The sequence below is a fragment of the Hemitrygon akajei genome, chromosome 27, assembly GCF_048418815.1.
Source record: "Hemitrygon akajei chromosome 27, sHemAka1.3, whole genome shotgun sequence".
Lineage (NCBI taxonomy): Eukaryota > Metazoa > Chordata > Chondrichthyes > Myliobatiformes > Dasyatidae > Hemitrygon > Hemitrygon akajei.
In genome coordinates this window covers 1,993,649-2,017,223 of record NC_133150.1, presented here as the reverse complement: position 1 = coordinate 2,017,223, position 23,575 = coordinate 1,993,649, and the positions used below count along the sequence as shown (strand labels likewise).

The 23,575-nt window shown below is 42.5% G+C and overlaps 1 protein-coding gene across 1 annotated transcript in view; it reads right to left on the bottom strand.

The window, feature by feature from the left end:
- LOC140717083 (synaptonemal complex protein 3-like) overlaps positions 1-23,575 on the bottom strand; it is a 209,000-nt gene that overhangs the window by 65,043 nt on the left and 120,382 nt on the right. The window contains exon 5 of the mRNA XM_073030264.1: positions 12,760-12,877. Coding sequence (XP_072886365.1) covers positions 12,760-12,877 — 118 coding nt within the window. The remainder of the gene's footprint in view (positions 1-12,759; positions 12,878-23,575) is intronic.

The window sequence follows — 23,575 nt, the reverse complement described above, 5'->3', positions numbered from 1 at the left end:
GAAAGTAAGGAAGCATGGAATCCAAGGAGACCTTGCTTTGTGCATGGAATCCAAGGACATCATGCAGAATTGGCTTGCCTACAGAAGGCAAAGGGTAGTTGTAGATGGTTCGTATTCTGCATGGAGGTCGGTGACCAGTGATGTTCTGCAGGGATCTGTCTGGGTCCCCTCCTCTTTGTGATTTTTATAAATGACCTGGATGAAGAAGTAGAAGGGTGGGTTAGTAAGTTTGCTGATGACACAAAGGTTGGAGGTGTTGTGGATAGTCTGGAGGGTTGTCAGAGGTTACAGCGGGACATCAATAGGATGCAGAACTGGACTGAGAAGTGGCAGATGGACTTCAACCCAGATAAGTGTGAAGTGGTTTATTTTGGTAGGTCAAATTTGAAGACAGAATATAATGGCAGTGTTGAGGATCAGCGAGATCTTGGGGTCCATGTCCATAGGACACTGAAATCTGCTGCGCAGGTTGACAGTGTTGTTAGGAAGGTGTATGGTGTGCTGGCATTCATCAACCAGGAGACCGAGTTCAAGAGCCGTGAGGTAATGTTACAGTTATACAAGACCTTGGTCAGACCCCACTTGCAGTACTGTGCTCATTTCTGGTCACCTCACTACAGGAAGGATGTGGATACTATAGAGAGTGCAGAGGAGATTTACAAGGATGCTGCCTGGATTGGAAGGCATACTTCATGAGAATAGGTTGTGTGAACTTGGTCTTTTTTCCTTGGAACAATGGAGGATGAGAAGTGACCTGATAGAGGTGTATAAGATGATCAGGGGCACTGATCCTGTGGATAGCCAGAGGCTTTTTCCCAGAGCTGAAATGGCTAACACAAGGGGGCATAGTTTTAAGGTGCTTGGAAATAGGTTCCGAGTGGATGTCAGGGGTAAGTTTGTTTGTTTGTTTTTATACGCACAGAGAGTGGTGGGTGCATGGAATGTACTGCCAGCAGTGGTGGTAGAAGCAGATACAATAGGGTCCTTTAAGAGCCTCATGGAGTTTAGAAAAATAGAGGGCTATGCGCTAGGGAAAGTCTAGGCAGTCTCTAGAATAGTTGGCACAACTTTTGTGGGCCAAAGGGACTGTAATGTGCTGTAGATTTCTATGTTCTATGATCTCATTGAAACCTATCAAATATTGAAAGGACTCGACAGAGTGGATGTGGAGAGAATGTTTCCTATCGTGGGTGAGTCTTAGACCAGAGGGCCCAGCCTCATAATACAGTAGAGGTACGTCATTTAGAACAGAGATGAGAATGAATTTCTTCAGCCACACAGTAGTGAATCTGTGGAATTCACTGCCACTGACAGCAGTGGTGGCCAAGTCATTGGGTATATTTAAAGTAGAGGTTGATAGGTTCTTGTTTAGTCAGGGTGACAAAGGTTACCTGGAGTAGGCAGGAAAGTGGGATTAAGAGGGATAGTAAATCAGCCATGAAAGAATGGTGGATCAGACTCAAAGCGCCAAGTGGCCTAATTCTGCTCCCATGACTTATGGTCTAAGTCTACAGACTTCTAACATCTGTTGTGTTTTCAAACAAATGAGAGCTTCTGTTACAATGCTATTTTTATGCTTGCTTCAGGGGATTTATGATTCGTGGGTCCCACAGTTGTGTTGTAGTTAGTGTAACGATATTACAGTTTAGGGTATTCTGAAGTTTGGAGTTCAATTCAAGCGTCATACAGGAGCTTTACATCATTCCCATTGAATATATAGGTTTCCTCCAGCTGTGCTGGTTTCACCCCACAATCCAAAGCCAAACCAGTTAGTAGGTTAACTGGTTATTGTAAGTAGTCTGGTGATAGGCTAAGGTTAAACAGGTGAGTTGCTGAGCAGTGCTGCTCCTTGGGCTGGAAGAGCCTGTTTGGCATCATTTCCAAATAAATAAAATTAATTTATTTATTTCCGGCCCTCAATCTCCTTACAGGAGTGAACAGTAGTCTAAGGAACCATCGACAGTTTAGAGCATCATGACTGCTTTGTGAGGGTCATTTTAGACCAGCTGTTTCTCTGCAACTACTTATGCTGCTACTAATGTTTCAATATTTCTTCAAAGAAATCTGCCTGACTCTGGTGGCAGATGGCTCACTTGATCACAAATAGGAAGATTACCAGTGCAGCTGTGTCAGTGCCTGATGTAAGTTTTCAGCCCCCAATCCTTTGTTCACATAAATGAGTATAACAACCAGGGATTTTGATCAATTTAACTGAGAATTTTTATTTGTGAATCAGGTGCTCCTTTTTTTTTCATAGTAGAGTCTAACAACATTAAAAACAAAAAAAATCAAAAAACTGAGATGTCAGCAGTTTGAAAGCATTCATCCCTCTTTGCTCAGTACTTACTTGAACCACTTCTCACAGCTATTATAGTCAACAGTATTTTTAGACAAATCTCTATTAGCTTTGCACAACATGATGCAGCAAGATTTGCCCATTCCTCCTTGCAAAATTACTCAAGTTGTGGACAGCAGTCTTGAGGTCTTTCCAGATGTTTGATTGGCTTAAGTTCAGGACTCTGACTGGGCCATTCAAGTACATTAATGTTCTTCATTTGAAGCCACTCCATGGTAACTCTGGCAGTGTGCTGCTGAAAGACGAACTTCCTCCCCAATTTAAGCTTTTTCTTTCAGGATCTCTCTGTATTTAGCAGCACTCATCTTCCCATCAATCTTGAGCAGATTTTTGGTTCCTACTGCTGAAAAGCATGCCCATAGCATGATGCTATTTCCACCGTAACAGTAGGGATGGCATTACCTAGCTGATGTGCAGTACTAGATCTACGCTGCACATAAATCTACATCAGCATAATGAGGTCAAAAAGTTTCACTTCAGTCTCATCCGATCACAAGACTTTCTTCCACATCTTTACACTACTTCTAAGTGGCACCTCACAAGGTCTTTATGGGTAGGGATATGATTTTTCTTTTAGCTTCTTCCTTCCATAAAACCCTTTGTGCAAGGCCTTCAAAATTGTGGAGACATGAACTTCATCTCCATTTGCAGCCATTGGCTTCTGCAGCTCACTCAGAGTGACTGATGGATTCACAGTAGTTTCTCTTATAAGTGTCATTCATCTGCTGTGACTATGTTTAGAGGGGTGACCGGACTGCACTGAACTCCGACGCCTTTGTTCAGTGCCTTTGAGATATTCTTATATCCTTCCCCAGATTTGTACTTCTTTATTACCATTTCACTGACTTGTCTTGAATTGTCTTTTGTCTTCATTTTGGTTTGGTCTGTTGAAAATCTATCATAGTGTTGGACCTTACAAAGAAAGGGGGTATTTATTCTTATGAATTCATTGAAAAAGAGTGATCCTCCAATTTTCTACATCAACAAATTGGGTGAGTTGATAAGGTCATATATTGCACCTGAAGAAAGTTTGCATTATAATTTCGAAGGGGATGAATACTTTTCAGCCTCAGAATTTTGGTTTTTAATTTTTAGTAAATAGACAGGTTTTGAAATTTTTCTTTGACATGATGTACATTTTTATGTAGAATAGCTCAAAAAATCCTACTTCACATTATTTTAAACTTAGAAAGTAAAACAGTAAAATGAGAAAATAGTTTTGGAGGCTAAATGCTTTTTCAAGGCACAGTATATCAGGAAACTTGACTCCGTTTTAGTTCCTTTAAAGATTGCACTGATATAGTCAACGTTTTAGGAACAGCTTCTTTCTCTCCACCATCAGATTTCTGACTAGACAATGAATCCATATACACTATCTCACTATTTTCTCACAAAATTTTCTCACTATTATCTCACAATCAAGATTTGAATAGCTCAGACTCAGCAGAAAGCAGCTGATTGGGCAATCGAGGTCAGGTGACCAAGCAGTTTGAAAAGCTCAAACAAATAAATAGAGGGTTACCTCAAGCAAAGCGGCCAGTGAAGGAGTGGAGATTTGAGGCTTGGTCTCGAGAGGCTTCGACGAGAAGAGGCGGAGGACAAGCTTGTTCCCAGTTAGTCTTTACAGTGCCTCCTGAGACGATGATGTGCCTCTCCTGTGAGATGTGGCAGTCTTGGGGGAACTCCCCTCTCCCGCAGAGTCACATCTGCCAGAAGTGCTTGCGGCTGGGTGATCTGGAAGACCGTGTGAGGAATCTGGAGCAGCAGCTGGATGACCTTTGACTCATAAGGGAGAATGAGGCAGTCATAGATGAGAGCTACAGGGAGGTAGTCACACCTAGGCTGCTGGAAGCAGGTCGTTGAGTGACAATCCGAGGTGGGAAAGCAAAGGACAGTAGACAAGTGGTGCAGAGCACCCCTGTAGCCATTCCCCTGAATAATGTTTACCATCCTGGATGCTGTTGGTGAGGACGACTGACCAGGTGTGAGCCACGGTGGCAGGGCCTCTGGCACTGAGTCTGACCCTGTGGCGCAGAAGGATGGGACGGAGAAGAGGAAAGTTATCGTCATTGGAGACTCTATAGTCAGGGGAGCAGACAGGAGATTTTGTGGACGTGAGAAGGAAAACCGTATGGTTTGTTGCTTCCCGGGTGCCAGGGTCCGGGGATGTCTCTGACCAGGTGCATGACATCCTGGTACGAGAGGGAAAGCAACCAGAAGTCGTGATACATGTTGGGACCAACGACATAGGCAGGAAGAGGGATGAGGTCCTGAAGTGTGAGTTACGGGAACTAGGCAGAAGGCTAAAGAACAGGACCTCAAGGGTGGCGTTCTCAGGATTGCTGCCAATACTACGTGATAGTGATGGTAAGAATTGAAGGAGATGGCAGTTGAATGCATGGCTGAGGAGTTGGCGCAGGGCGCAGGGTTTTAGATTTTTGGACCATTGGGATCTCTTCTGGGGAAGGTGGGACCTGTACAGATTTGATGGGTTGCACCTGAACTCGAGGGGGAGCAATATCCTTGCTGGTAGGTTTGCTAGCATGGTTCGGGAGGGTTTAAACTAATTTGCAAGGGGGATGGGACCCAGAGCGATAGAGTAGTGAAAGAAGTGCATGGAGTAAAGCCAGATCTAACATATAGAGAAGTTTTGAGGAAAGAGCAGCAGAATAAAGGGTATAAAGGTAGTAAGGTAGAAGGGCTAAAGTGTGTGTACTTCAATGCAAGAAGCATCAGGAACAAAGGTGATGAACTGAGAGCTTGGATACATACATGGAATTATGATGTAGTGGCCATTACGGAGACTTGGCTGGCACCAGGGCAGGAATGGATTCTCAATATTCCTGGATTTCAGTGCTTTAAAAGGGATAGAGAGGGGAGAGAAAGGGGCAGAGGGGTGGCATTACTGGTCAGGGATACTATTACAGCCACAGAAAGGGTGGGTAATGTAGCAGGATCCTCTTTTGAGTCAATATGGGTGGAAGTCAGGAACAGGAAGTGAGCAGTTACTCTACTGGGGGTATTCTATAGGCCCCCTGGTAGAAGCAGAGAAACCGAGGAGCAAATTGGGAGGCAGATTTTGGAAAGGTGCAAAAATAACACGTTTGTTATCATGGGTGACTTTAACTTCCCTAATATTGTTTGGCACTTGATTAGTTCCAAGGGTTTAGATGGGGCAGAGTTTGTTAAGTGTGACCAGGATGGATTCCTGTCACAGTATGTTGACAGGCCGACTAGGGAGAATGCCATACTAGTTCTAGTATTAGGTAACAAACCGGGTCAAGTCATAGATCTGTCAGTGGGTGAGCATCTGGGGGACAGTGATCACCTCTTCCTGACCTTTAGCATTATCATGGAAAAGGACAGAATCAGAGAGGACAGGAAAATTTTTAATTGGGGAAGGGCAAATTATGAGGCTATAAGGCTAGAACTTGCGGGTGTGAATTGGGATGATGTTTTTGCAGAGAAATGTACTATGGACATGTGGTTGATGTTTAAGGATCATTTGCAGGATGTTAGGGATAAAATTGTCCCAGTGAGGAAGATAAAGAATGGTAGGGTGAAGGAACCATGGGTGACAAGTGAAGTGGAAAATCTAGTCAGGTGGAAGAAGGCAGCATACGTGAGGTTTAGGAAGCAAGGATCAGATGGGGCTATTGAGTAATACAGGGTAGCAAGAAAGGAGCTTTATATGGGGCTGAGAAGAGCAAGAAGGGGGCATGAGAAGGCCTTGGTGATTAGGGTAAAGGAAAACCCCAAGGCATTCTTCAATTATGTGAAGAACAAAAGGATGACAGGAGTGAAGGTAGGACCGATTAGAGATAAAAGTGGGAAGATGTACCTGGAGGCTGTGGAAGTGAGCGAGGTCCTCAATGAATACTTCTCTTCAGTATCCACCACTGAGAGGGAACTTGATGATGGTCAGGACAATATGAGTGAGGTTGATGTTCTGGAGCATGTTGATATTAAAGGAGAGGAGGTGTTGGAGTTGTTAAAATACATTAGGATGGATCAGTCCCCGGGGCCTGACGGAATATTCCCCAGGCTGCTCCACGAGGCGAGAGAAGAGATTGCTGAACCTCTGGCTAGGATCTTTATGTCCTTGTTGTCCACAGGAATGGTACCAGAGGATTGGAGGGAGGCAAATGTTGTCCCCTTGTTCAAAAAAGGTAGTAGGGATAGTCCGGGTAATTATAGACCAGTGAGTCTTACGTCTGTGGTGGGAAAGCTGTTGGAAAAGATTCTTAGAGATAGGATCTATGGGCATTTAGAGAATCATGGTCTGATCAGGGACATGGCTTTGTGAAGGGCAGATCATGCCTAACAAGCCTGATAGAGTTCTTTGAGGAGGTGACCAGTCATATAGATGAGGGTAGCACAGTGGATGTGATCTACATGGATTTTAGTAAGGCATTTGACAAGGTTCCACACAGTAGGCTTATTCAGAAAGTCAGAAGGCATGGGATCCAGGGAAGTTTGGCCAGATGAATTCAGAATTGGCTTCTCTGCAGAAGGCAGAGGGTAGTGGTGGAGGGAGTACATTCAGATTGGAGGGTTGTGACTAGTGGTGTCCCACAAGGATCTGTTCTTGGACCTCTACTTTTCGTGATTTTTATTAACGACCTGGATGTGGGGGTAGAAGGGTGGGTTGGCAAGTTTACAGATGACACAAAGGTTGGTGGTGGTGTAGATAGTGTAGAGGATTGTCGAAGATTGCAGAGAGACATTGATAGGATGCAGAAGAGGGCTGAGAAGTGGCAAATGGAGTTCAACCCGGAGAAGTGTGAGGTGGTACACTTTGGAGGGACAAACTCCAAGGCAGAATACAAAGTAAATGGCAGGATACATGGTAGTGTGGAGGAGCAGACGGATCTGGGGGTACATGCCTACAGATCTCTAAAAGTTGCCTCACAGGTAGATGAGGTAGTTAAGAAAGCTTATGGAGTGTTAGCTTTCCTAAGTCGAGGGATAGAGTTTAAGAGACGCGATGTAATGATGCAGCTCTATAAAACTCTAGTTAGGCCACACTTGGAGTACTGTGTCCAGTTCTGGTCGCCTCTCTATAGGAAGGATGTGGAAGCATTGGAAAGGGTACAGAGGAGATTTACCAGGATGCTGCCTGGTTTAGAGAGCATGGATTATGATCAGAGATTAAGGGAGCTAGGGCTTTACTCTTTGGAGAGAAGGAGGATGAGAGGAGACATGATAGAGGTGTACAAGATATTAAGAGGAACAGACAAAGTGGACAGCCAGCGCCGCTTCCCCAGGGCACCACTGCTCAGTACAAGAGGACATGGCTTTAAGGTAAGGGGAGGGAAGTTCAAGGGGGATATTAGAGGAAGGTTTTTCACTCAGAGAGTGGTTGGTGTGTGGTATGCACTGCCTGGGTCAGTGGTGGAGGCAGATACACTAGTGAAGTTTAAGAGACTACTAGACAGGTATATGGAGGAATTTAAGGTGGGGGGTTATAGGGTTATATGGGAGGCAGGGTTTGAGGGTCGGCACAACACTGTGGGCTGAAGGGCCTGTAATGTGCTGTACTATTCTATGTTCTATTTATTTAACCTTTCTTTTAACAAACATTTTTCTTTTATTTTTATGTTTACACTTCTATCCCATTGAAAATCACTTAAAAAGTGCTCTATAAATAAGTTACTAGTTTATTTTTTGTTCTTTTTGCTCTACTTATTTAATTTGTTATATATTTTTCTATTGTAATTTATAGTTTTTTTAAAAATAGGTATTGCCACTGTAAAACAGCTGCTGCTGTAAAACAACAAATTTCACAACATATGCCAGTGATATTCAACCTGCTTGATTCTGATGGGGTTCAATTGAGAAAGGTACCTCCTCTTTTCTACAACAGAATTCTTTCTGCTAGATCAAATAGGACTACTACTGAGGCTAGGTGACAAATTTGTATTTATCTATCTATCTATCTATCTATTTATTTATTTATTTAAATAGAGATACTGCATGGAATATGCCCTTCCAGCCTTTTGAGCTGCATTACCCAGCAACCCTAGTTTAATTCTAATCACAGGACAATTTACAATGACCAAGTTACTACCCAGTACATCTTTGGACTGTGAAAGGAAACCAGAGGACCCGGAAAAACCCACAAATTCCACAGAGAGGACGTATGGACTCCTTACAGAGGACCATTGTCACAGATGCAGAATTAGTCCATTCAGCCATTCGAGTCTGCTCTCCCAAGTCCCACTCAACCTCATACACCTGTGGTCTCACCATACCCTTTGACTGATCAGGAAACTATCCACTTCCACCCTAAATATATGCACGGACTTGGCCTTCACCGCAGTCTGTGGCAGAGCATTCCACAGATATACTACTCTCTGTCTAACAAAATAACTCCTTACCTCTGTTCTAAAGATTCACCCCTCAATTTTGGATATCCCCACTACAGGAAACATCCTTTCCACATCTTCCCTATCTAGTCCTTCCAACATTCGGTAGGTTTCAATGAGATTCCCCCTGCATACTTCTAAATTCCAGTGAGTACAGGCCCAATGCTGCCAAACGCTCCTCATATGTTAACCCCTTCATTCCCAGAATCATTCTCATGAACCTCCTCTGGACTCTCCAATGACAACACATCCTTTCTGAGATACGGGGCCTAAAACTGTTGACAATACTCCAAGTGCAGCCTGACTAGCATCTTATAAAGTCTCAGCATTATCTCCTTGCTTTTATGTTCAATTTCCCTTGAAATAAATGCCAATATTGCATTTGCTTTCTTTACCACAGATTCAACCTGTAAATTAACCTTCTGGGCATATTGCATGAGTCCCTCTATACCTCTGATGTTTGAACCTTTGCCCCCATTTAGGTAATAGTCCACACTATTGTTCCTTTTACCAAGATGTATTATCATACATTCCCAACACTGTATTCCATCTGCCTCTTTTTTTTTGCCCATTCATCCAATTTGTGTAATTCCTGCTGCAATTGCATTGCTTCCTACCCCTCCACCTATTTTTGTATCATCCACAAACCTATTCAATTCCATTATCTAAATCATTGACAAACAATGTGAAAAACAGCGGTTGCAATACTAACCCCTGAGGAATACTACTAGTCACTGGCAGCAACCAGAAAAGACCCCTTTTATTCCCATTCGCTGTCTCCTGCCTGTCAGCCATTCCTCTAACCATGCCAGTATCCTTCTTGTAACACCATAGGATTTCATCTTGTTAAGCAGCCTCATGTGTGGCACCTTATCAAAAACCTTCTGAAAATCCAAGTAAATGACATACACTGCCTCTCCTTTATCCACCCTGCTTGTTACTTCCTTGATGAACTCTAACAGATTTGTCAGGCAAGATTTCCCTTCACAGAAACCATGCTGACTTCGACTTATTTTATCATTAGTCTCCAAGTACCTCAAAACCTCATCCTTATTAATAGACTCCAATACTTTCCCAAACACTGAGGTTAGTCTAAGTGGCCTATACTTTTCTTTCTTTTGCCTTGTTCCCTTCTTAAAGAGTGGGGTACCATTTGCAATCTTCCAGTCCTCTGGAACCACGCCTGAATCAAGTGATTCTTGAAAGGTCATGACCAATGCATCTGTTATCTCTTCAGCATCCCCTCTCAGGACTCCAGGATGTCATCCATCTGGCCCGGGTGACATCCTCCTTAAGACCTTTGGGTTTGCCTAGCACTTTTTCCTTTGTAATGGCAATGGCACTCACTCCTGTTCCCTGACACTCACAGACCTCTGGCACATTGCTAGTATCCTTCCACAGTGAAGACAAATGCAAAGTACCCATTAAATTCATCTGATATTTCTTTGACCCCATTACTACCTCATCAGCATCATTTTCCAGTGGTCCAATATCAACTTTCACCTCCCTTTTACTCTTTATTGAACTGCAAAAACTTTTGGTATCCTGCTTTGTATTATTGGCTCATCTGCCCGTATATTTCATCTTTTCCCTTCTTGTAGCTTTTTAGTTGCCTTTTGTTGGATTTTAAAAACATCCCAATCATCCAACTTCCCACTTACTTTTGCTACCTTATATGCCCTATCCTTGGCTTTTATTCAGTCTTTAACTCCAATCAGCCATGGTTGCCTACCCCTGCTAGTATTGAACACTGAACTGCAACAACCAAGCTGTAATAGTGTCGTGCTAACAGCTACACTACCGTGGTGAGATTTTTAATCTCGGTATGTAATGGCCTTCAGCAGGATTTCCAAAGCACTTTTTGACTATCCCATTTCATGGATATGTCATTTACACAAACATTAACTGAGAGGAAATGTACTAGCTGCAATAACCACATTGTTTAAAAATATATTTCTGTTTCTAAGAAATAACATATAAAAATGAGGGATACTGAGAGTTTTCTACCTGCTGATGTTGTGAAGAGCTTCTATTAATTTTATTCTGATTATAACTGGTCTACAGCTGTGAAATGAGATATTTGGAGTATTATGAGCAGTTTTAGGCCCCTTATCTCCAAAAAGATATGTTGGCATTGGAGATGGTCCAGGAGACATTCAGAGAACAACTCCAGGAATGAAAGGATTAATGAAAGAGGAGCGTTTGATGACTCCGGGCTTGTACTCAGTGAAATTTAATAGAATGAGATGGGGGATCTCATTGAAACCTATTAAATATTGAAAGGCCTGGATACAGTTTCCTATAGTGGACGAGTCTAGGACCAGAGAGTATAGCCTTAGAATAGAGGGATGTCCATTTAAAACAGAAATGAGAAGAAGTTTCTCTAGCCAGAGCGTGGTTAATCTGTGGAGGCCAAGTCATTGGGTATATTTAAAGCTGAGCTTGATAGGTTTTTGATTAGTCTGGGCATCAAAGCTTATGAGGAGACGACAGAAGAATGTGGTTGAGAGGGATAATTAATCAGCGATGAAGTAATGGCTGAACAGACTCGATCGGCTGAATGGCCTAATTCTGCTTCTTTGTCTTATGGTTTTATGGGGGTTTGTGGCACACTAATGTACTACCTAGAGTTTCGAACTGAGCCTGGGTATTCCACAGAGAGGAAAAAGAACCGCTATTAAATCGATTGTCTTTATACTTTGTTTTGGAGGCCATTAAATGAAATACCTATGCATATCAAGATACCTAGCTGACAAAACAAACCTACAAAATAAATGAGAATATACAGAAAATTATATTCAGTATTACAATCAAATCTTGGATTTCAAATAAATTCTAGCTTTGGTTGGAGTCAGTTAGGTTTACAATTGCCAGCCAAATCTGCAAAATATTTCAGAGTGATTTCAGGATGTAGTAATCTGATCATTAAGAAACATATACCTATTCTATGACACATGTTGCATGCATTATTTTTTTCTATAAATGAATTGAATTAAAAAACTACCAATATTCAAATACTGCATATTTGAAAATTTGCAACAAATATCCAGGAGGTCAAGCAGTATCAGTAGAGAGGAAATGGTTTAACAAACCACTGATTTTCTTTCTATCTTCCTGTCTCTTTCTTTCTCTCCTCCTTCCCTCCTTCACTTCCTCTATCTTTCTCTCCACCCCTCTCATATACCACCTGTTTTTTCTCTCTCACCACCCCCATCATAGAAACATAGAAAACCTACAGCACAATACAGGCCCTTTGACCCACAAAGTGGTGCTGAACATGTCCCTTACCTTGGAACTACCTAAGCTTACCCTTCTATTTTTCTAAGCTCCATGTACCTATCCAGGAGTCTCTTAAAAGACCCTATCGTTTCCATCTCCACCACCGCCACCTGCAGCCCATTCCACGCACTCACCACTCTGTGTAAAAGAACTTACCCCTGACAGCTGCTCTGTACCTACTTCTAAGCACCTTAAAACTATGCCCTCTCATGCTAGCCATTTCAGCCCTGGAAAAAAGCCTCTGACTATCCACATGATCAATGCCTCTCATCATCTTATACACCTCTATAAGGACACCTCTCATCCTCCGTCGCTCCAAAGAGAAAAGGCCAAGTTCACTCAACCTATTCTCATAAGGCATGCTCCCCAATCCAGGCAACATCCTTGTAAATCTCCTCTGCACCCTTTCTAAGGCTTCCACATCCTTCCCTATAGTGAGGCGACCAGAAATGAGCACAGTACTCCAAGTGGGGTCTGACCAGGGTCCTATATAGCTTTAACATTAACTCTTGGCTCCTATCATTCTCTCTCTCTGTGTACAGATGCTACCTGTCCGTGTTTCAAGTCAAAGACCTTTTGCCACAACTCCAGACCCTACTGCAGCATTTCTTGCTTTAGTAGCTTGACTAACACCTTGATACCACCTGATGTTTCCAGCATTTTCTGTCTTTGTTCCAGATGTGCAAGAACTCCATTTTTAAAAAAAAAAATCACTTTGATTTTACATTTGTCTGAAATAAATTTTCTCTGCACTACCTTTCTTCTTGTTGCACTTTCCAAACTTGCTCTATCTTTTGGTTGCTGGTCTTTAATGAAGATTTTGTGTACACCTCCAGTCGTTTCTTCTTAGCCAAGATAGCCTTATTAATATCAGCTGCAAAGGAATTAAGAAGCAATGACAGACTGGTAACATTGACCTGCTGCAGCCATTTAGTAACAACTCCACAAACTCTATCTGAAATGTATCTCAACTCTCTGCCACTTACTGATAACATTATTTCTGAAATTCTGCAGTAACATGTAGGTTAGCCGATGTTGTATTACTTCTAGTTGATAGAGATTAGAAAAAGAGACTCCAAAATATAGAAAAATGTAAATAGGATACCTACAGCAGCCTCCTTTTGTCAATACAGTGGATTCTGGTTAATTGGGACACATCAGGACCAGTATATTTTGCCCAATCAGCCAAAGTTTCATGGAAATAATTAAGAAGGTATATAAAAAAAGACAAACTGTGTGACAAATTAGAACACTACAGTACCATGAAACTATGTATTAATTCCTCATAGTTATCAACAGAGCAATTTATCCAGTGTACATAATAAACAAGACCAGTGCTGACAACTAGGCAGATAATGGACTGCCTTGATACAATTTTCGATGCTTGCTATCTCCAATTCTTCATTTTCATTATAAAATTCAAGATGATTGTAGATACCTTTAAATTCTTGGTAGTTCCTAACTTGTTGAAGTAGTGAAATGGTTTCTTTTTCATTTCCAGCATCTCCAAGCAATGAAACCGCAGTGAGCAAAATAGTTTTAAATTGTCTTACTGTTTAGTAATCACTGTCAGTGACAAAAATCAGTGCTTTTTGAATACAAACACGCAGCTGACGTTATTTAAAAGCTGATCACTCTAAGTAAGCATAGTTTAGTATCTAACAGCCACACAAGTGCCCCGACTAACTCTACTTAGAACCTTAAACACAAAATACTCTGCAGATGCTGGGGTCAAAGCAACACGCACAACATGCTGGAGGAACTCAGCAGGTTGGGCAGCATCCGTGGAAACAAACAGTCAACATTTCGGACCCTTTGTAAGGACTGAAGAGGGAGGAGGCAGGGGCCCTATAAAGAAGGTGGGGGAAGGGTGGGAAGGAGAAGGCTGGTAGGTGCCAGGTGAAATAAGGGGAAAGATTAAAGGGTGGGGGAGGGGAAGCAGGGAGGGGATAGGCAGGAAGGATGAAGAAGGAATGTAAGGGGAAAGACTATGGGTAGTAGAAGGAGGCGGAACCATGAGGGAGGTGATAGGCAGCTGGAGGAGGAGGCAGAGTGAAACTGGGATGGGGGAGGGTATTACCAGAAGTTGGAGAAGTTCATGCCAAGGGGCTGGAGACTACCCAGACGGTATATGAGGTGTTGCTCCGCCAACCTGAGTTCGGCCTCATCATGGCAGTAGAGGAGGCCATGTATGGACATATCCGAATGGGAATGTGAAGCAGAGTTGAAGTGGGTGGCAACCAGGAGATCCTGTCTGTTGTGGCAGACGGAGTGGAGGTGCTCAACAAAGCGGTCCCCCAATCTGCGTCGGGTCTCACCGATGTAGAGGAGGCCGCCCCGGGAGCACTGGATGCAACTGATGACCCCAACAGACTCACAAGTGTTGCCTCACCTGGAAGGACTGTTTGGGGCGCTGAATGATGGTCAGAGAGGAGGTGTAGGGACAGGTGTAGCACTGACGCTTGCAGGGATAAGTGCCAGGTGGGAGATCCGTGGGGAGGGACGTGTGGACCAGGGAGTCGCAGAAGGAACAATCCCTGTGGAAAGCGGAGAGGGGTAGAGAGGGAAAGATGTCCTTAGTGGTGGGCTCCTGTTGAAGGTGGCAGAAGTTGCGGAGGATAACATGCTGGATCTGGAGGCTGGTGGGGTGGTAGGTGAGGACAAGGGGAACTCCATCCCTGTTGTGGTGACGGGAGGATGGAGTGAGGGCCGAAGTACGGGAAATGGAGGAGATGCAGGTGAGGGCATCATTGATGATGGCAGAAGGGAAACCACGATCCTTAAAGAAAAAGGACATTTGAGATGTCCTGGAATCCTGGGAGCAGATGTGGCGGAGATGGAGGACTAAGAATAGGGAATAGCATTTTAGCATGTGGCAGGATGGGAAGAGGTTTAGTCGAGGTAGTTATGAGAGTCAGTGGGTTTATAGAAGATGTCAGTGGACGGTCTGACCCCAGAGATGGGAGACCGAGAGATCGAGAAAGGGGAGAGAAGTATCCGAGATGGACCAAGTGAATTTGAGGGTTGGATGGAAGTTGGAGGCAAAGTCAATGAAATTGATGAGCTCAGCATGGGTGCGGGAAGTAGGTTGAACCTGTTTGGCAACAGTCTCCAGACACAAAGTGGCATAGTGTTTCAAATAAAGAAGGGGAATCCCAACTAATTTCTCAATTAGTATTTGTTTTTTAAGAGTTGCTCAAGTAAGTGGCTGCTTTGATTAAGCTGATGGTCCAATTAACCAGAATCCATTGTAATTCATCTCCCTGTATGCAAATATTTCTGTTTTCAATTATCTACCTCTATCTGTTTATCAGGCTTTTTCTTTCTTGAGTATTGACCAGAAATTTGAATTCCACATCATTGTGGACTCTATACAGATATTTTCCATGCTGTTAGTTCTGAGATTCTCATATTCAACCAAGTCCCTCAGCTACCATTAACTGCATACTTCCAAAACCCTACCCCTTCCCATCATAATAACCTGTGTTTCTAATTACATCAGTATTAGTCTGTATTGTTTGAATGAAATTAACCACCAATCCTTTTTGTCTTTTTATCTGTATTTCCTCATGCCTAGCGACATCCTTGTGAATCAAGCTATTGATTATAAAAGCCAAGAAGTAATGATGTACCTATTGAAAGTAATGCTAAAATAAATGGGTCCATATACAAAAATTATGTTGATGGTTTAAAAGTTACAGTATAGATTCACAAGGATGTCGCTAGGCAGTAAGATGATTCCTGGGATAAATAATTGTGGAATTCGCTGACCTTTTAGTGTACAGCAATATTTAGAGTGACCATCTCAAATAACTGAAAGCTTTGCTTGTCAGGCTTATCTAAGCCAAAACAGAAAGTCTGCTAAGTTCATATATCAGAATCAGAATTATTATCACTGACATACAGTATATCATGAAATTTGTTGTTTTGTGGCCACAGAGTGCAATACATAAAAATTACTACGTTACAATAAGATATAAAAAATAAATAAGTAGTGCAAAAAGACAGCAAAAAGTCTGTTTGAGGATTTGTGTCCAGAAATCTGATGGCAGAGGGGAATAAGCTGTTCCTAATCTTGGATGTGAAATTGATCGCAATCAAATGCTACCGTAACAAGTTATGATTTAAGTGATACTAGACTCTCCTGCAACTGGAAAAAAAAGTGATGAGATTTCTTCATGTAACTTGATTGTACAAGGAGTTTGCTTCACACTTCTCTACAGTAATAGTCCCGATAACATGCGTAGAAGAGAAAAAACATGAAATTTGTCAAGTCAGAATCATGCATGCCATTTGGGAATTGATCATTTTGATAAATAAACTAGAACTAAAGTAAGTAGAGGCCACTCCAAAGTGCCGGTATGGAAAGGCCAGACAGTTACTTCTCAGTGAAGCTCAATCAGCAGTCAAGCATTATGAAATATATTATACTAGTTCAACAATTTGATTTATCATTTCAAGACCATTAGACATTGGAGCAGAACTAGGAGATATGGCCTACTGGGTCTGTTCTGCTATTCCATCATAGTTGATTTATTTTCCCTCTCAACACCACTCTCCTGCCTTCTCATAACCTTTTGCACTCTTACTAAGCAACAACCTATTAACCTCTGCTTTAAACAATACCTAATGACTTGGCTTCCATAGTCATCTGCGGCAATGAATTCCAGATTCACCACACTCTAACTAAAGAAATTCCCTGTCACCTCTGTTCTAAAGTGACATCCTTCTATTCTGAGGCTATGCTCTCTGGTCCTGGACTCTTCCACTATAGGAAACATCCTCTCCATGCCCACTCCATCTAGGCCTTTCAATATTCAATAGGTTTCAATGAGTTCCCTCTCATTCTTCTAAACTCCAGTGAGTACAGGTCCAAAACCATCAATGCTCTTCATATGTTAACCCTTTTCATTTCAGGACCATTCTCACAAAACTCCTCTGGACCCACATCCTTTTTTAAAGGCCAAAAAACTATTCACAATACTCCAAGTGCAGTCTAACCAATGCTTTATAAAGCCTCAACATTACATCTTTGTTTTATATCCTATGTGTGGTTGGGAGACTGTAGGTCTGACACGGTGGTCAGCAGCACAGGAGCGCCGCAGGGAACCGTACTCTCTCCGGTCCTGTTCACCCTGTACACATCAGACTTCCAATATAACTCGGAGTCCTGCCATGTGCAGAAGTTCGCTGATGACACGGCCATAGTGGAGTGTGTCAGGAATGGACAGGAGGAGGAGTATAGGAAACTGATACAGGACTTTGTGATATGGTGCAACTCAAACTACCTGCGTCTCAATATCACCAAGACCAAGGAGATGGTGGTGGACTTTAGGAGATCTAGGCCTCATATGGAGCCAGTGATCATTAATGGAGAATGTGTGGAGCAGGTTAAGACCTACAAGTATCTGGGAGTACAGTTAGACGAGAAGCTAGACTGGACTGCCAACACAGATGCCTTGTGCAGGAAGGCACAGAGTCGACTGTACTTCCTTAGAAGGTTGGCGTCATTCAATGTCTGTAGTGAGATGCTGAAGATGTTCTATAGGTCAGTTGTGGAGAGCGCCCTCTTCTTTGTGGTGGCGTGTTGGGGAGGAAGCATTAAGAAGAGGGACGCCTCACGTCTTAATAAGCTGGTAAGGAAGGCGGGCTCTGTCGTGGGCAAAGTACTGGAGAGTTTAACATCGGTAGCTGAGCGAAGGGCGCTGAGTAGGCTACGGTCAATTATGGAAAACTCTGAACATCCTCTACATAGCACCATCCAGAGACAAAGAAGCAGTTTCAGCGACAGGTTACTATCGATGCAATGCTCCTCAGACAGGATGAAGAGGTCAATACTCCCCAATGCCATTAGGCTTTACAATTCAACCGCCAGGACTTAAGAACTTTTTAAAAGCTATTATTAATGCTTTTTGAGATAGTGATTTAGATGCATATCATATTTTTTACTGAGTTAAGTATTGTATGTAATTAGTTTTGCTACAACAAGTGTATGGGACATTGGAAAAAAAGTTGAATTTCCCCATGGGGATGAATAAAGTATCTATCTATCTATCTAGTCCTCTAAATACAAACATTGCATTGCCTTCCTTAACATCTTGAAGTGTATGCTACAGGTCATGGTTATATAACCATAACTTACTTAAGTTCTTGAAAACATTCAGAACCAAGAACCAAAGGCTGTTTTGGAGTCTGTTGTTGCAATTCTTTACTCAACAGGGGAGCACATTGGCATAGCGATCAGCAAAACGCTATTAGAGCGCCAGTGACCCAAGTTCAATTCCCATTGCTATCTGTAAGGGGTTTGTACATTTTCCCCATATCTGCATGATTTTCCTCCCACACTCCAAGACGTATGGGTTAGTAGGTTAATTGGTCACACGGGTGTAACTGGGTAGCGCGGGCTCATGGGGCTGAAGGTGTTGGTTACCGTGCTGTACCTTTACATCTAAAGCTAAGTCTAGAGATTGTACGTGTGAAAGAGAACCTGAATATTGATGTTCTGAAAATGGAGACAGTATAATATAAAGAAACTCCAACACTAAAAGCACACTGTATGAAAAAAATCTGTTGTAAAGAACTTTACAACAGTAACACTTCTATTTTTCAATAGCGGGATTTGTGAACAGGATATGATGTTACCTCATGCTAAGATCACTCACTTGTCTGGATGTGATCCTTGCTGTTCATGGCTGGAGAGGGACTGAAACTACAACCAGGAACATGATGCACCTTGTGCAAACTCTGAATGGAGAAGCTAATATAATTTTCATCCAGCAGGTGCAGGAAAGGACACATGTAAAGAATCAACAACAGCTCAACAGGCCACTCATGCCTGCTCTGCCATTCAATAGTTTCTTTCCCATATGCCTTAAGACCATAAGACATAGGAACAGATATGAGGCCATTTGGCCCATAGAGTCTGCTCTGCCATTCAATCATGGCTCCCTCCTCAGCCCCACTCATTTGCTATCTTCTTTCCCCCATTATTGTTTCTTCAGTCTCATTTTCTAGTGGTCCTATATCCACTCTCATCCCTCTTTTATTTTTATTATTTCTTTTTACATACTTGAAAAAGCATTTACTATCCACTTTGATATTGTTTGATAGATCGCTTTATATTTCACCTTTTTCCTTGCATTAGGGTTCTTTTAGTTACTCCCCGTAGATTTTTAAAAGCTTCTCAATCCTCTGTCTTCCCACTCAATTTTGCTTTGTTGTATGCTCTCGTTTGCTTTTACATTAGCTTTGACTTCCCTTGTCAACCACATTTGTACTGTTTTGCTTTTTGAGCATTTCTTTGTTTTTGGAATCAGAAACTCACGCCATTGCTGCCCTACTGTCATCCCTGCCAGCATCTCCTTCCAATTTACTTTGGCCAACTCCTCTCACATCCCACTGTAATTTCCTTTACTCCACTGAAATAATGCTACATTAGACTTTACTTTCCCCCTATCAAATTTCAAGTTGAACTAAATCATATTGTGATCACTGCCTCCGAAGGGTTCTTTTACCTTAAGCTCCCTAATCACTTCTGGTTCATTACACCCAATGCAGTATAGCTGATCGCCTAGTAGGTTCAATGACAAACTACTCTAAAAAGCTATCTCATAGACATTCAACAAACTCACTTTCTTGAGATCCATTACCAACATGATTTTCCAAATTGACCTGCATGTTGAAATCTCCCATTACTGTCATAACATTGCCCTTTTGACTCACCTCTTTCCTGTTGTAATCTGTGGTCCACAACCAGCTACTGTTGGGAGGCCTATACATAACTGCCATCACAGTCCTTTTACATTTGCAGTTTCTTAACACAACCCACAAGGATTCAACATCTTCCGATCCTAGTCACACCTTTCTAGTGATTTGTTGCCATTCTTTACCAGCAGAGCTACACCATCCCCTCTGCCTAATTTCCTATTCCTCCAATAGAACATGTAACCTTGGACAGCCAGCTCCCAACTACAACCATCCTTCAGCCATGATTCAGTAATGGCAACAAGATCATCCGCCTTATTTTTATACTCAGTGCATTGAGTACTGTATTTGCTACCCTTTTTGATTATGCATCCCTAATGCACTGACAGTCACCGTGCTGCCTGCAATTTTGTCCTATCATCTGCCTGCCCTTCCTGACAGCTCACTATCTTGGCTTTTCTACCATCCGTCCTGAGTCCCATCACTCCAGTTCCCCATCCCCTTGCCAAATTAGTTTAAATCTTCGCCAACATCTCAACTGAGCGAAGGGCGCTGAGTAGGCTACAGTCAATTATGGAAAACTCTGAACATCCTCTACATAGCACCATCCAGAGACAGAGAAGCAGTTTCAGCGACAGGTTACTATCGATGCAATGCTCCTCAGACAGGATGAAGAGGTCAATACTCCCCAATGCCATTAGGCTTTACAATTCAACCGCCAGGACTTAAGAACTTTTTAAAAGCTATTATTAATGCTTTTTGAGATAGTGATTTAGATGCATATCATATTTTTTACTGAGTTAAGTATTGTATGTAATTAGTTTTGCTACAACAAGTGTATGGGACATTGGAAAAAAGTTGAATTTCCCCATGGGGATGAATAAAGTATCTATCTATCTATCTATCTAACAAACCTACACATAAAAATATTGGTTCCCCTTAGGTTCAGGTGCAACCTGTCACTTTTGAATAGGTTATACTTCCCCCGGAAGAGATCCCAATGATCCAAGAACCTGAAGCCCTGCCCCCTGCACCAGCTTCTGAGTCATGCATTAATCTGCCAAATCATCTTGTTTCTACCCTCACTGGCGTGTGGAACAGGAGTAATCCAGAAATTACTATCCAGGAGGTCCTGCTTTTTAGCTTTCTGCCTAGCTCTCTAAATTCTCTGGATGCAGCTATCATGTATCAAGAGCATCCTGAGCAGCTGCATCACTGCCTGGTTCGGGAATTGCACCGTCTTGGATCGTAAGACCCTGCAGCAGATAGTGAGGTCAGCTGAGATGATCATCGGGGTCTCTCTTACTGCTACTACAGACATTTACACTACACGCTGCACCCGCAAAGCTTACTGTGAAGGACCCCACGCACCCCTCACACAAATTCTTCTCCCTCCTGTCATCTGGCAAAAGGAACTGAAGCATTTGGGCTCTTATGACCAGACTGTGCCACAGTTTCTTCCCCCCAAACCATCAGACTCCTCAATACTCAGTCTAGACTGACATCTACATCACTTATTATATTGTAATTTGTCCTCTACTGTGCCTATTGTCTTGTTAATTAATTATTGTACTGCCCTGCACTGTTTTGTGCACTTTATGTAGTCCTGTGCAAGTCTGTAGTCTAGTGTAGTTTTTATGTTGTTTTGCATAGTCTAGCGTAGCCTTGTGCTGTCTCACATAGTCTACTGTAGTTTTGTGTTGTTTCATGTAGCACCAAGGTCCTGGAGGAACATTGTTTCATTTTTACTGTGTACCGTACCAGCAGTTTATGGTCGAAATGACAATAAACTTGACTTGACTTCAGGACCTCTTTCCTTTTCCTTCCAATGTCATTGCTACCAGTATGTACCAAGACATATACCAAGGCTGCTCTTCATTCCCCTCCCTTAGGAATGTCTTGACTCCCTTAGGAATCAGCCTGTAGATTCCTTGCTGCACTTACAGTATCTCAAGTATATCCAACCTTCATTTGGGAGACTGGAAGTGTACGCAATATTCCAGGGAAGTCTCAGTTGGGTTCTACATAATTAATGCTCAAGATGGTATCATGCTACGACCTCTGTTGAGGTTGAGGCTCAGCTTTAGTTGTTTCTTGGTTTCTTTTGGTTGGATTTGTGGAGATGTTTTGGGGACAGAGAAATCAGTTAGGGATCAGGTTAGGGTTTTAGAGAATGGGATGTGGGGATTAGAGGAATTAGAAGTCAGGCTGGAGTCTTAATTCTCTGCTCCATGTTTGAAGGGTTCCTGAGAATCAATCTGGTAACCCTTGCTGCACCTCCGATATTGCAAGTACATCCTACATTGGTTGGGAGACTGTGAGAATGTGAAGAGGGTAAGGGGTATGTGCAGGAGGGGTGGGCGAAGGGTAAGTGTAGCAAAATATGTAGACAGGACCAGGGAGAGGATACGTCATTGGGGAAGTGTAGGAGGACAGGGAAGAGGTAGCTAAAATAAGATGCCAGACAGCATGTGGCAGCCACGAAGAAGAGGAACCTTGCGACCACAAGACAATGTGTTCGGCAAAGTATTTTGAGCTATATACCTATTTCGAGTGTTTTGCTTGCGTCCATACCCATTCCAAGTATTATGCTTGCGTCTATGCTTATTCCAAGTATTTTGCATGCTTAGCTATGCCAATCAATCGATGAATTTGAATCGGTAACCAGATTTTTGAATGTAGTGCCCCGTTTTTGGGTATAAGTATGACCTTTGTAAACCGACAAATTGGGAGTTGGCTACCTTACGCCCGAAGTGAGTGGGGCTGTGAACTCCTCTCTGAATAAAAACCGTTTCAGAGGTAATTTCGTGTCTCTGGTGTTTTTCCTCAACTGAGCAGGTTAATAATTTCAGTTGAACAACTGGACCTGTTACACAATATTCCAGATACAATCTCTATTAGACTTTACATAACTGCCTCAAATCCAGCACTTAAATCCTCTTGCTCTGAGGCTGACGTGCCGTTTACCTTCCCAAGTGCTTGATGAACCTTATGTGAGGACACCCCAGACTCGCTGAACATCAATGCATTTACATCTCTCACCATTCAAAAATAAATTAAGAACATAGGACATTCGAGCATTGTGTTTGCTCTGTTATTCAATCATGGCTGATCCCTTTTTCTCTTCCTCAACCCCATTCTGCAGCCTTCTCCCCATAACCTTTGGTGTCCAATCAATAATTTATCAATCTCTGCCTTAAATACACCCAATCACCTGGCCTTCAGTTGCCTGTGATAACAAATTCCACAAATTCACCACCTGCTGGATAAAGAAATTTCTCCACATCCCTGTTTTAAATGGACACCCCTCAATCTGGAGGCTGTGCTTTCTTGTCCTAGACACTTCCAACATGGGAAATATCCTTTCCACATCTATTTTGTCTGGACTTTTCAACATCAGAAATGTTTCAGTGAGATAGCCCTTTTCTTTCTAAATTCCAGTGAGTACAAACCCAGAGCCAATCGAACATTCTTCGTATGATAACCCTTTAATTCTTGGAATCATCCTTGTGAACCGCCTCTGGACAGTCTCCAATGCCAGCACATCTTTTTTTAACTGAGGAGCCCAAAACTGCTCACAATATCTCAAGGTGAGGCCACACCAGTGTATTATTAAGTGTCAGCATCACATCCTTGCTCTCGTATTCAAGACCTCTTAAAATGAATGCTAACATTGCATTTGCCTTCCTCACCACCAACTTAACCTGCAAATTAACCTTTAGGGTGTTCTGCACAAGAACTCCCAAGACCCTTTGCAGTTCAGATTTTTGGATTTTCTTCCCATTTAAAAAAGTCTGAGCATTTATTTCTACTACCAAGATGCATGACCATGCATTTTCCAAAATTGTACTTCATTTGCCATTCTCCT